General features: G+C 42.7%; 1 protein-coding gene across 2 annotated transcripts in view; it reads left to right on the forward strand.

Annotated features, from left to right (window-relative positions):
* The first annotated feature begins 3859 nt into the window (after positions 1-3859).
* agbl4 (AGBL carboxypeptidase 4) overlaps positions 3860-13386 on the forward strand; it is a 548994-nt gene continuing 539467 nt past the window's right edge. Inside the window, exons 1-2 of one of the 2 annotated variants that reach the window (XM_063201695.1) lie at positions 3860-3950; positions 4891-5016. In XM_063201695.1, coding sequence (XP_063057765.1) covers positions 3920-3950; positions 4891-5016 — 157 coding nt within the window. In that variant the 5' untranslated portion in view covers positions 3860-3919. The remainder of the gene's footprint in view (positions 3951-4890; positions 5017-13386) is intronic. The other variant, XM_063201696.1, reaches the window with a different exon arrangement.

The following is a 13386-nucleotide window of genomic DNA, read 5'->3' on the forward strand; positions in this document are numbered from 1 at the left end:
GGCCGTGAACACGTAACACACTCTCACACACTCCTGCATGGCTCTGTGCTGTTACACCTTAAATTGCAACATCTTCAGACTCCATTAAAAAAAGTGTTATATGTGAAGGAGAAAAAAAACAAGCAATGCACAGGTGTGTATGAACAAAGTGGTCTAGTACTATGCCGGAATTTCAGCTGCAATAGTCAGTATTGTTACTTGTTAGGTGATTTATTTTTAGAAACGTTGTGGTTCCTTTTCTTTTTTTTTGAATGGGACGTTGAGTTCAGATTCTAATATGATCACAGTGGAGCTACATCTCCCACTGCTACCTGGCCTTGTTTATTCTGGACCATCGTCAGCTGGCGCCGGGCCATTATCTTTGATGCTAATGGCATTTATGAATTTTTCATTACAGGAAAAAGACGTATTACTGCTCTCTTTGTTTTTCATAATATTCAACCTAATTTTTACTTGATCAAACAAGACATTATTCGATATGCTGTACACACGACTCTTTTTTTTTTAGTTGTTGTTGTTCGTTTCACATTAAAACCAGGAAGATTTTTCTTTTCATACTCACAATTTGGGGGAAACAAACAGTACATAGAACTACCACTAAACAACCCCACGATAAGATCTATGGAACATTAAAAATAATAAAATAAGAAAAGATTAAGAAAGAGAATTTACCTGCAATACTCATATCATATACAGTATATCATGACGCTGCACCTCAAATCCAAATAATAACGTATGAATTTTAAAAAAGAAACGTGTGAGATGAGGTGAGGCGGGGGGGACCCATGCGGCTAGCACATGGTGCGTGACTATACTCTGAGCTCGGAGCCACGGCTGCTCCTGAGGCGCGGCTTGCTCCTTCCTGTCCACTTGCTCCGTGCACTTTTCTCCTGCCCCCCAAGAGGGGAGTGTGTCCAGTTAATAGCAGCCTATTGACATGGGCCCATCTGTTGGTGTGGATCGCAGCCAGCCAGCCAGCGCCAACCAAGAGGAAAGAGAGAGAGAGAGTCACCGCCGCGATGCTCCTTGAAAACAATCTCACTCATCATCAAGACTGTGCGCCTGCCTGCCTGCCGGACCCTCCCTGGGTTTGCACGTGTGTGTGTGAGCCCCTGAGAGAGAGAGAGAGAGAGAGAGAGAGAGAGAGAGAGAGAGAGAGAGAGAGCGAGAGAGAGAGAGAGAGAGAGAGAGAGAGAGAGAGATAGAGAGAGAGAGAGAGAGAGAGAGAGAGAGAGAGAGAGAGAGAGAGAGAGAGAGACAGAGACAGAGAGACAGACAGAGAGAGAGAGAGAGAGAAATCAACACCAAATGCAAAAACAGATTTGAAGTGTTAGAGCGAAATGGGAATAAAAAAACGGATCATTGTGTCATTCTCGTTCGAATGATATTTGGTGGAAAAATGGTGACGCATATGGTGCCTGAGTCATATTTAAATGATCTTTGAATGATGCTCTCTCGAATACAAAAGGCTGTCAGAAAATAGCAGAGGGAAAGCACACATGAAAAAGATGTCGACTATTACAAAAATATTCCCATGTGCACACACACTCACACTCGTGTATGTGCAATACAGTACACACACACACACACAGGCGCACACACACACACACACACACACACACACACACACACAGGCGCACACACACACACACACACACACACACACACACAGGCGCACACACACACACACACACACACACACACACACACACACACACACACACACACACACACACACACACACACACACACACACACACACACCCCTTCGCCTCCTCAGTCGAAAGTGTGTGCCTGTGCACCAGGATGAGCTGTCACTTGAATCATGGAGTCGGCTGCTTGATTTATCAGTCAGCTGCCTCTCACCACTGCCCAAACCCTACCCCCCACCCCTCACACACAGACACAGACACAGACACAGACCACAGGCACACACACACACACACACACACACACACACACACACACACACACACACACACACACACACACACACACACACACACACACACACACACACACAACCATCACCAGCAGCACCTCCACCACCTCCTCCTCCTCACTTTTGGCCCATTTGCTCCCTCAGGTCCACTGATTGCTGTCGCCATAGTGACTATATGTGTCTCCATAAAGCCGCAGCTCAGCCAGTCTCCTGAGTACACCGTCTCTTCATGGCGCGACCTTCCGGTCACTGAGGATGCTTTCATACAGGGCAGGTCTCTACACGGTCAGGCTAAAAAGGCTTTTCCTGTACACACTTCCACAACATGGCCACGCATGCAAAAACCTCCTCGTCCACATGTGGGTAAAGGGGGGCGGGGGGGTAGGAGTAATATTGGGGAGGCTGTTTTTTTAACCCCAAGCAACAACACGGAGTCCACCCTGTCCCGAAGCATTACCGAAATGCAGTGCTTGAAAGTGTATTATCTCAGTGCATTAATGATTTATGACATATCTGCTGGACATATCTTGTTAATATTTCAGAGATGTGAAATGATGAACATGTTGGGTTGTACACTGCTGTTCACTGGATGCCTATTGTTTTTGATGTAACTGAAAAAAAACAAAAAAACAAAAACGTGATGGCCCCAGGGAGGCAATTAAAATCGAGGCTGAAAAAAAAACCCTAACACTGTAGCAGTTTTTATTCCATTCTTTGAAGTTAAGTCATCTGGTCATTGCGCACATTAACAAGCTTGACCTGTGTGGTAGCAAGAGAAGGAGATGCTCATTTCTTGAACTGAGGCAGGACAACAATGAAAGCTCTCAAGGAAGAGCTTTTAAGGATCCTTTAACATGTGTTTGGAAAGGATGGCCAACACACCTTACGCACGAAGGTGCACACACGATGCCACACACACTGAATTTAAAAATCAGAGCGCAAGGGCCAGGAATAAAAAAAAAGGCTGGCTTGATAAAGAATCTATATTTTTGCAAGCTGCCTCATTATAGGATTTGACATCCCCTGCTTAACAGGAGCAGAAGCATGGAACCACTTAATTGTTGATGCTATGAGGATGACACACCATGAAAGACAGCTATTCAATTTTCAATTTTAAGATGATATTGCACCACACAATGCTTCATAATTTTTGAAAAATAATCACACCACCACCCTGGCAGCTCATTGGCGTGTAGCTCAAACACGATCACAGAGAAAGGATAGAGATGCATACTGAGAGAGGTGAAAAAAAAAGTCATTGCCAATTCTGTCTTATTAAATAGGGGACCCCTCTTGGTCTCGTTCATCTGGCTCTCCGGCTAGAGCTTATAACCAGAAAATTAGCCTGCGAGAAAGTCTATAGCCTACACTGCTGCCTTGATTGCGAGTCAAATGGGCATTTATTTGATGCACCTAATCAGGTGTTCTAACACTGGAAAACGAATAGTGCACGCTCTAGTTGGCGTGCGTGATCCATTTAAATTAGGGACATCTAATAGACATAGATGTGGATGTGAAAACATGCTGTTATGTTCAAAATGGATTTTTGTTCTTTCTTTCAATAGCCTACCTGTTACGAGGCTACATTGTACAAATGTTCCAAATTCGAGTCGAGAAATTAAACGATTTCAGTGTTAAAAAAAGGTCTAGGCCTACAATAAGCGCGCAATGGAGTGCCGATAGGCAACAACATCTAAACATGCAAAGGGGAGCATAATAGTCATAACACTACAGAAACGAAACATTTCTATTTTAATCTGACGGCAAAACACAGAAAAGATAATCTGGAGATGCTCAGGGTTCAGTGTAGACATCCACATACTTGGGGGTGCTGTAGCCTGCACAGACGCACCTGCTGCAAGCAGCTCCGATTACGTCAAAGCGTCACGCACCAGCTTTTCCTCCGGGTCACACAAACCGTTACCGTGGAAACAGCCAGCCAGCGTCTCGACAGTGTTGAGCGAATGGGAAAGGAAGATGGAGGAGATCAACAGAGACATCGATACTGGTGTGTAATTCACTGCAAATTCACGCCACGATCACAATTCCCATAATACGGTTTCCATTAAAGCATGTGCGTTGTTTTTAGGGGTGTCTGTTTGGCTAAAGCATGACGTAAGGCTCGACGTCGTTCGACAGTTCTGAGCATGGCAAGGATGTAAACACACTGCTGCAGTTTGCTTGCTTGCTAGCAGTCAGACGTATTTGGTGGTTAGATGACTAACCATCCTCATTAAACGCAATTATCTTCGCAATGATTCTCACAACCCGTGAATGCCGGGCTTTGCGTTGATACCTTGTAATCTTTGTGCGCGGTATCGACTCTCCTCTCCATTCATTTTCTCTTCTCTTCTCTTCTCTTCTCTTCTCTTCTCTTCTCTTCTCTTCTCTTCTCTTCTCTTCTCTATGAAAATATGTGAAATATCAGCTCCACGTCACAAATCCTCTTTTTTGCTGGGTCTTTCACACAATATTTAGCTCCTCGCAAATAAGCGCGAGACTACATTATCAGTGCGGGCAGGCTGCACGCTGCACTGGTCTTCTCAGAACTCTGTCAACACTCAGTGAACGCATGACTTCTGATGGTATTATTCTTACGAATAGCTTAAGCAGCTAGCCTTTTTTTTACGTACGCAAGGACACACACACACACACACACACACACACACACACACACACACACACACACACACACACACACACACACACACACACACACACACACACACACACACACACACACACACACACAGTTCATTCACACATGCTCACTTCTCCATCACACTCCCCATTACCGTATATTAAGTACAGTCCTTGTTCCACATGTCATACACAATTATGTTTGTTTGTTGTCTGGCCTAAGATCCCAAATAGCTGTAGCAGAGTGACCTGTTCCACAGTCAGTCAGCTATAGGGCACATGTACCTGATACTTTCTGTTGTTCACAGCAGGCACTGAGGCTGGAGGTGAGGATGCTTTGGTGGGCAATGTGAACAAGCTGATCCTCTCACCGCCTGGATACACTGGAGTGCCTCGGAAAGGTCATCTCACATTTGACGCTTGCTTCGAGAGTGGTAAGTCGACTCATCCATCGCAAACTTTTAATACATTACATTTACATACATTAGAGATGTCATTGTATGCTGATACAGTTTGTACATTGTGAATGTCAGATAACTGACTGAACTCCACAGAAAATTCTCACTTTTTACTGTACGTCTGCTGCATAGTACTACCAGACACAATCTATGGTACTACCTGGTGCTCCAGCTTAGTCTTTGGCCAATATTTTCGTCATAAATATTCGTAACGATTGTTTTTCCCCTGACGACAATACAACGATGACGAAAAAAACAGCATGCGTTTGTACGAAAAATATAACGATATTGATTAATATTTTCGTCAAAAAAATAAAAATGTGACTACAATACCACCCGAGACGAAAACCGATAGGAAGCATTTTTGTTAATATGTCACTGAAACATTGGAAAAGAATTGCCTGCTATTTCGCAAGGCGCGACCCTCATCTGCTTCGCGTCTCCTCCCTCCTCCCTCACACACACACACGCAGCAGGTACAGTGACAGGCAGTGGCCGTGACCCTTTTTTAACAGCAGTAGCCTACTTTTCAGTGCAATCCTGGCTGGAAAAAATATTGTTGCCCATTTATCCATGAGGAAGAAGTTTAAGCAGTCATGAAATAGGTGGTGGTGCTGTCGCACATCTTTCTCTGCATTTTTGTGGAACTTCTCCACTCCCTGCGCTTTCATGAACCTGCTACCCGACGGTCGTTGTTTGATCTTTTTTCAATGTTCGCTAATGTTTGTAGGCTAATTTAAGGGTCTATGCGTAGGCAAAAGCCTTCTGATAAGAATCACTTTAGTGCCGATCGCAAAGGATTCGGAAGTGTAGAGTTTTGCGTTTAAGTCAAGGACATTGAAATAGGAACTGAACGACCCTTCCACGCTTTCAAATGAGTTATTGCAATAACGTCCTGCGAATGCATGCAACCATGGACACACAACCATGTCAACGAGAGCGCGTGTCACGTGCCATCACAACTTTGCATCAAGCAAATAATATGCAACAGCTTGCAATACGCGCACGAGAGAGAGAGAGAGAGAGAGAGAGGAGGAAAGAGAGAAGTAGAGATGGAGAGACAGAAAGAGAGAGAGACGTCTTCCAACAGGTGCCGTGCCATTGTACGCCTGTGCAGGGGCGCCTGCAGACTTTACTCAAAGAGGGTGGAGTAATAAAGAGGCTTCGAAACCCGCCCACCCAATGCAAAAGTGTGTGCTCAAGTTGGGTCTCCTAAGGGGGCGTTGTCCCCTCCTTCTTCTTCTATTTTTGAGGTGTTTGCACAAGAAATGCGCTACCGCCATCTACAGTGCTAAGGGGACTCCATTTATTCTCAACCTGAGGACTCCGAAGGTCTCCTAACCGAAGGTCTCCTAAAGGGGCGTTCACCCTACAGAAAGTGGATACCAGAAATGAACTGAAATGACTTATATCTGTCTAGAGTATCTCTGCTTGACCAGTAAGGTACGCACCAACAAAATTTGCGTAGCACACATAACCAGCTAACCAGCTGTCAGTGCTGCCGTCCGAAGCTAGTATGCTACAAAGCAAAGTTCCGTACCTCTCATAAAACCGTCTCTGTAGAAAGCCACAATACACAGAACGGTAACCAAAATACTTTAGGAAATATGACACCAGAAGCAAAGTACCCTATAATATTTGCCGCGGCGGGCTCAGTGATGAATGAAACAGCTTAGCCTACCTGTACTGCTACCATCCGATGCCTTCTTCCTAGCCCACATGACAACTGGATTTTGGCTACGATTGAAACTTGTCACTTTCAAGACATTAACTTCGGTTATTTGACTGTTCTTCCATCAGCGACGCCACGACATAGGCTATGTGTTATTCCAAGTGGGAAATAGAGAGCTGTCTTTGCTAACTAGAACTACTAGACTTAAATTTGCGGGCTATGTCTGACTGGAGGTAGCCGCTCAAGTTAGAATTCCGCTGATGGAACTAGAACTTGCTACTGTATCTTTTTTTCAGGAGCGCGCGAGTTTTACGCACAGAAGCAAAAAGCAGGCTATCTGCCTTTGTAAATTAATGGTGCCCAATGGAGTCTCTGCTATTTAATTTGCTTCATGCTGCTTCTTCTCATATAATATGTTGCATTGTCACAACATTCATAGAAGACACAATAGGCGTAATATTTATTTTAAAAAAAAAAAACTTCCTCCACTGGTGAAGGTACCCACAGTGCGTACGGCCGTACGGCTCCAGGCGTCCTTGCCTGCATGCACCTACTGTACCCCGCAACGCTCTTGATTACTGGTATACCCACAAGTAGGCTATTTTTTCATAACGTGCAGTCCCGTTTTCCCCCGAAGTCGTTCTAAAATATCGACAGAGATTTATGAGTGTCGCGGCCATGATTTTTTTTACACATTGGACGCACTGGCTTATAAGACGCTCTGGCAGTTTTTTTTTTTTACAATATTTTCTTATTAGCCTACAATATGTTATTTTAATCATTGATTTCCCCAAATGGTAGGCCCTATTTTAGTTTGACAATTTTATAGAGAAGTGTAGACAAGAGGAAATAATGTAATAGCCTATTTTAGTCGACTAAAATTAATTTAGATTTCGTCGACTAAAATTGTATGAATTTTAGTCGACTAAAACTAGACTAAAACAAAAATGATTTAGATGACTAAATTGTGACTAAAACTAAAATTACATTTTCGTCAAGAGACTAAAACTAAAACTAAATTAAAAATCCCTGTCAAAATTAACACTGCCCAGAACCCTTTAAAGTGAACCGTACTGACTGAGACCTTCATTGACGTGGTCTCAGTGCGGTTTGCTTATGAGTCCTGTCAAGTTACACTTGTGTGACTAGGTGTAATCACCTAAGGTCAGCTCTAGAGGATTGGGTGTAATCAAAAATAGGACTGACACACCAAAAAAGCTTAACAGGACCTGAAAGAGCAGCCGGTTATTTTTGTAATACACTCACAATATCAACAAAAAACAGAAGACAGAGTCCTTTTGCTGTCGGTTCACTTTTTGGTCCACTTAAAGAGGACTGAGCTTGTTTCACTTAAAGTGGACTAGGTGTGAAAATGCTTAAAGTCTGTCCATAATAGTTCATGTGCATGTTTAGTCCTATATTAAATTTAAACTTCTATTTTTCTTCTTGACACAGCATAACTCCACCACCATGACCAGTCAAAACAAATAAAGTGGCCACATGAAAGGAAAAAAAACCCTTCAAAATGTAGATGAATATGACAACTAGGCAACAGTGAAAAAGACTTGGCTATAAGTTTTGGATCACTGAATCTTGTTTTAGGTGTTAGAGTAGAGTAGAGTAGAGAAACTTTATTGATCCCCAGGGGGAAATTCAGGTGTCAAGTAGCTACATAAAAACAAATACAGACACAGACACAGACACAGACACACAGACACAAACACACACACACACATGCCAAGAGGTTCCAGATCTGGGCCAGCTCTGGCATCTCAGGCAGTCCAATCCCCAATAATGATGTCCTTCTTTAGTGTCCGTCTGTATACTGTTAAACAGTTGAATGGCCCAAGTGACAAAGGACCTCCTTAGCCTATCTGTCCTGCAGGTGAAAGCACGGAGTCTGTGACTGAACAGACTCAGTTGGTTAGTGAAGGTGGCGTTAAGGGGGTGATGCTGATTGTCCATAATAGAGTCCAGTCTGCTCAGTGTTCTGCTCTCAGCTGTTGAGGTGAGTGACTGCAGCTCCATGCCCACCACTGACCCTGCCTTCCTCACCAGTCTGTCAAGGCGACCAGCATCTCTCCTCCTAATGCTTCCACCCCAGCAAGTCACAGCGTAGAAGAGCACACTGGCCATGATAGACTGGTAGAACATAAGCAGAAGTTGGCTGCAGACATTGAAGGACCTCAGCCTTCTGAGGAAATAGAGCCTGCTTTGGCCTTTCCTGTAAAGTGCATCAGAATGTGTGGACCAGTCCAGCTTATTGTCAATGTGCACTCCTAAGTACTTGTAAGTACAGACAGTCTCCACATTATCTCCCCCAATAGAAACAGGCACCAAGGGCGGGGTGGAGCGCCTGAAATCGATCACCATTTCCTTGGTTTTGGTGGGGTTCAGGTGCAGCTGATTGTTTTGGCACCATCCTACAAAGTCATCTACCAGTCCCCTGTACTCCTTTTCCTGACCGTCTCTTATACACCCCACAATTGCAGTGTCGTCTGAGAACTTCTGCATGTGGCATGTCCCAGAATTGTAGCTGAAGTCAGTCGTATACAGGGTGAAGAGCACGGGGGAGAGAACCGTTCCTTGTGGCGCTCCTGTGCTGCTAATCACTGTTTCCGATGTTATGTCACCCATCCTTACAAACTGGGGCCGCTCTGTGAGGTAATCAGTGATCCAGGTTAACAGGCTAGGCTGCACTCCAATCCGCACCAATTTCTCTCTCAGCAGCAGTGGTTGTATGGTGTTGAATGCGCTGGAGAAGTCAAAAAACATGATTCTCACAGCACAGCCACCCTTATCCAAGTGAGCGTGTACCCTGTGAAGAAGGTACAGGATAGCATCCTCCACTCCCACGTTCTCTTGGTAGGCGAACTGCAGAGGATCCAGTGCGTGGCGTACCTGGGGTTTGAGAAAGTTGCGCAGCAGCACTCGTTCAAAAGTTTTCATAGGTGTGAGGTGAGGGCAACCGGTCTGTAATCATTAAGTTCTTTAGGGTGAGTTTTCTTTGGAACAGGCACCAGGCATGACGTTTTCCACAAGATAGGAACTTTGCCTTCTTGTAGACTCCTATTAAAAAGGTGATGAAGAGGCTCAGCTAATTCCTCAGCAAATGTTATTGATTATGAAAAAGAGAGAACGAGTACAACGTAAAAAGTACTGCACAGATTTTCTTACATAAACTTGCTTAGATCCCAGAGATTCCAGAAATGACCTCTTTCCCAAGAAATTGCTGCTACTAATTTCCATGACACCCTTCACATAAAAAGACACTTAGATTTTGCTATCATTTCAAATGTAGAGGTGTACCGAAAATTCGGCCGCAGAAAATATTCGTCCGAAAACGCAAAAAAAGACACTTTCGGTTTTCGGCCAAAAACCAATTGAGTGGCCGAATTGGAGGCCGAATAGAAAATGAATTGAAAATGGGCATTAATTTAACTAATTTCAGTTCTACTCTAACATTTGAAGACTTCAAATACACATTTATTTTCTTTCAAAAACATGTCTAAACATTTATTGTAAGCCATAGATTTAAGCAATATTTCAAAATAGTGAAAAACCTAACTTTATAACTTTTAACTGAATTGTAATATTCGGTTTCGGTTTCGGTATTCGGCAAAGTGATCAATTGCTATTCGGTTTCAGTTTCGGCCACAAATTTTCATTTCGGTGCACCTCTATTCAAATGTACAGTTAGAAACGTTTCAGCTAACATTTAGCTGACTGCAGTCTATCACAGTAATGGCAACAGTAATCAGTAATCGGACACACAGAAATAGGCCATTGTATGTGGTGTACACAGTGGTGAAAGTAGGGGTTACATACCGCCATTCAGACATACCGCCATTCCGACATTGACTTTTTATTGCAGGAACCATTTTTCCAGCTTGCAGGAACTGTTTTCAGACCCTACCTGTAAGTGCCTTTGGACCGTGACAAAATTAGACACTAAATTATACACTAATCCTGTAAATTGCGCTGTCACTCTCTCCACAACATTGTTGCAAATGTCAATTGAGTTAGAACGTTGTTCACACGCCTTTAAGTACTTGAAACAATGTTCAAATGACTCGGAATGGCAATCAAATACTGTTGGAATGGCGGTATGTCGGAATGGCGTTTGCCCCCCAAAGTAGGCAGGTGCGCAGCACCGGTATAACATTTACAGCCGGTGTGCAGTACCGGTAAGAGTAAAGGGTTAATTCTGGGCAAAACCCCATATTTGAACATTCTATCAAAGTAGAAAACATACAACCACACCATGCCATTTGAGACAAGTGTCCTATGAAGAGAATAGCTCAAAGTTACCCGAAACAGTCATGCAGTGATATACAGTAGATCTGTAGCGCACGTGTTTAATTTGTTTGCGCTCTTTCTGGTGTCGGCATTGGAAGGGCCAAATTAGCACAAATGCACAAATTAGCACCGGTAAGACATGAAAACTTCTCTCAACCTTGGGTGTACATTGTGTGTACTATTCCACCAGTGGAACTCTATATTGTTTTGGATTTGGAAAATATTGTCATCATAGTTCCAAACTGCTGCAACATTACACAGAGTCTTTAGTAGGGGTGTGCAAAATAATCGTCATATCGATGCATCGCGATACTTACTCTCACGATACAATGCATCGATTCATGACAAGGTATCGTGATACTTATTTTCTCAATATACTGCATGGATTCATGACAATTGATTATTTGATAACAATAAAATTCGATTTGCCACGGGTTATTTTGTTCAGTAGAGAATAGGTAATATTTCTGTTGTGATGTAAGCTCTCTCCCAGATGATGGAATGCTTAAATAGAATGAACTGACTTAAGAAAGCTACACAGCAACTGACAAATAAGCTGTATTTTACACATTTACTGAAGTAAATATCGCAATGCATCACAGTAGTACATGAATCGCAATACATCGTGATAGAATCGCATCGTGGCATGTGTATCGTGATGCGCATCGAATCGTGAACCCTTTGCCAATACCAACCCCTAGTCTTTAGTAATACCAGATACGGTGAAAAGGCAATAGAAACTAGAACTAAAATCTTTGGTAATACATTACAACTTGGTCACATGTCCATTCTGTAATGGTAAGCATATAACAGGTACCATGTCATAACACATAGTGTTAAGCTTACAGTGCCTGTCAGACAATAAACAAATGACTAATGATGTCAATAACTAAACCCAATTACAGTATGGAGGCAGTGGAGAAATATTTTAGTGTTTAGTTTTTAGCATAAATGAGTATTCTTGAAATACAAACATGCATTAAATTATTAATTCACATGTTCAGTTCAGAATGTTGTCTTTCAGCTTTTCTGTGCTGCAAAAATTGTCCCAGGGCCCAGGGCCCTCCAGTATTGGTGATGGGGGCCCTAGTGACCTTGGCAGGGGCCCTACCAGTATTTTTCCCTGGGTGCAATTGTTCCGCCACTGCCGATACATTTGTCCATAATGTCCATCTATGTGATATAACGTCCAAGTTGCATTGTGTGAAGCTCCAGGCAAAAGAAAAGTCGTCTCAGTGCAAGTGTCACTGTGTATACCCCCACTGACATGCATGTCTGGCTGTTGATCAATTTGTGTTGCTCGATTTTCATTCTGTGGTGCTGCACCATAGAATGACCTGTGCATGGGAAACACTGCTGTGTATTTATAGCTCTACTTATAAGCTTCCCATCCATTGCCTCACATTAGGCAATTTATCCGTCTGTGGAGTATACTGTAGCTGTTGAGCATTAAAGACAAGGACAACACTGATTTGTTATCTGGCGATAGATTTAAACAGCAGATTTGGCCATATGCTACTTGGAGTTTTTTTTGTTGCAGGACAAACAATCCCAATCATTTACATTGCTGAACAAAATAACAAAAACATTGTAGCAGTTCAAAAGAAACACTGTCTGTGTTTATGTAAAGGCTCAGAATATGTTTTTCTTTCAACCAATGGCCCGAAACTGAGGCTCTGTGCTGTTAGAAACAGATGTAGGTTTCAGATGAAGATGGTTGGCTGTGACCAGCATAGCAAAACAAAACAAAACAAACAAACAAACAAACAAACAAACAAACAAACAAACAAAATATGTCTAATGAAAATGTCCCATGCACAAAATCAGGACATGGGATCATTATGAAACAGTGAAAATGCTTCCTTTTAAGGCGACATTTAGATTGTCAAGGCATCATCATGTGTCTACTACGTACAATCCTATACATTTAATTGCAGCACATGCTGCATGTATGCTGCTGTAACATCCATACTTCCCTCCAATTACAATTATCAAGTTTTCAGCAACTTTATTCTTTGTACACGTCTAGATAAATCATCTTAAGTTTCTCTTGTACCACTAATTACCTGTTCCCATTCTTTATACATTATACATGGCTGTCTACATATGTCTGTGATCACAGGAAATGTCTGTTTAAAAACTCCTTTGTCCCCTGCATTACACAGGAAGGTACTTATTACCACTAATGAGTTCACCCACTATCAAAACATGTTTTACTCCCTATGCATTGAAATGTGATGGGAAAGTAATACTAAGTATAGGCTATACTTTCCTGGAAGTTGGTGTGAAAAACAAAACAAAACGTGTTCGACTGTGATCTCATAGGCGGCGAGGGTTATAGAAGCGCTGTATTTTACCATGTGATGAGTGATGAC

Source organism: Engraulis encrasicolus, chromosome 6 (assembly GCF_034702125.1).
Source record: "Engraulis encrasicolus isolate BLACKSEA-1 chromosome 6, IST_EnEncr_1.0, whole genome shotgun sequence".
Taxonomy (NCBI): domain Eukaryota; kingdom Metazoa; phylum Chordata; class Actinopteri; order Clupeiformes; family Engraulidae; genus Engraulis; species Engraulis encrasicolus.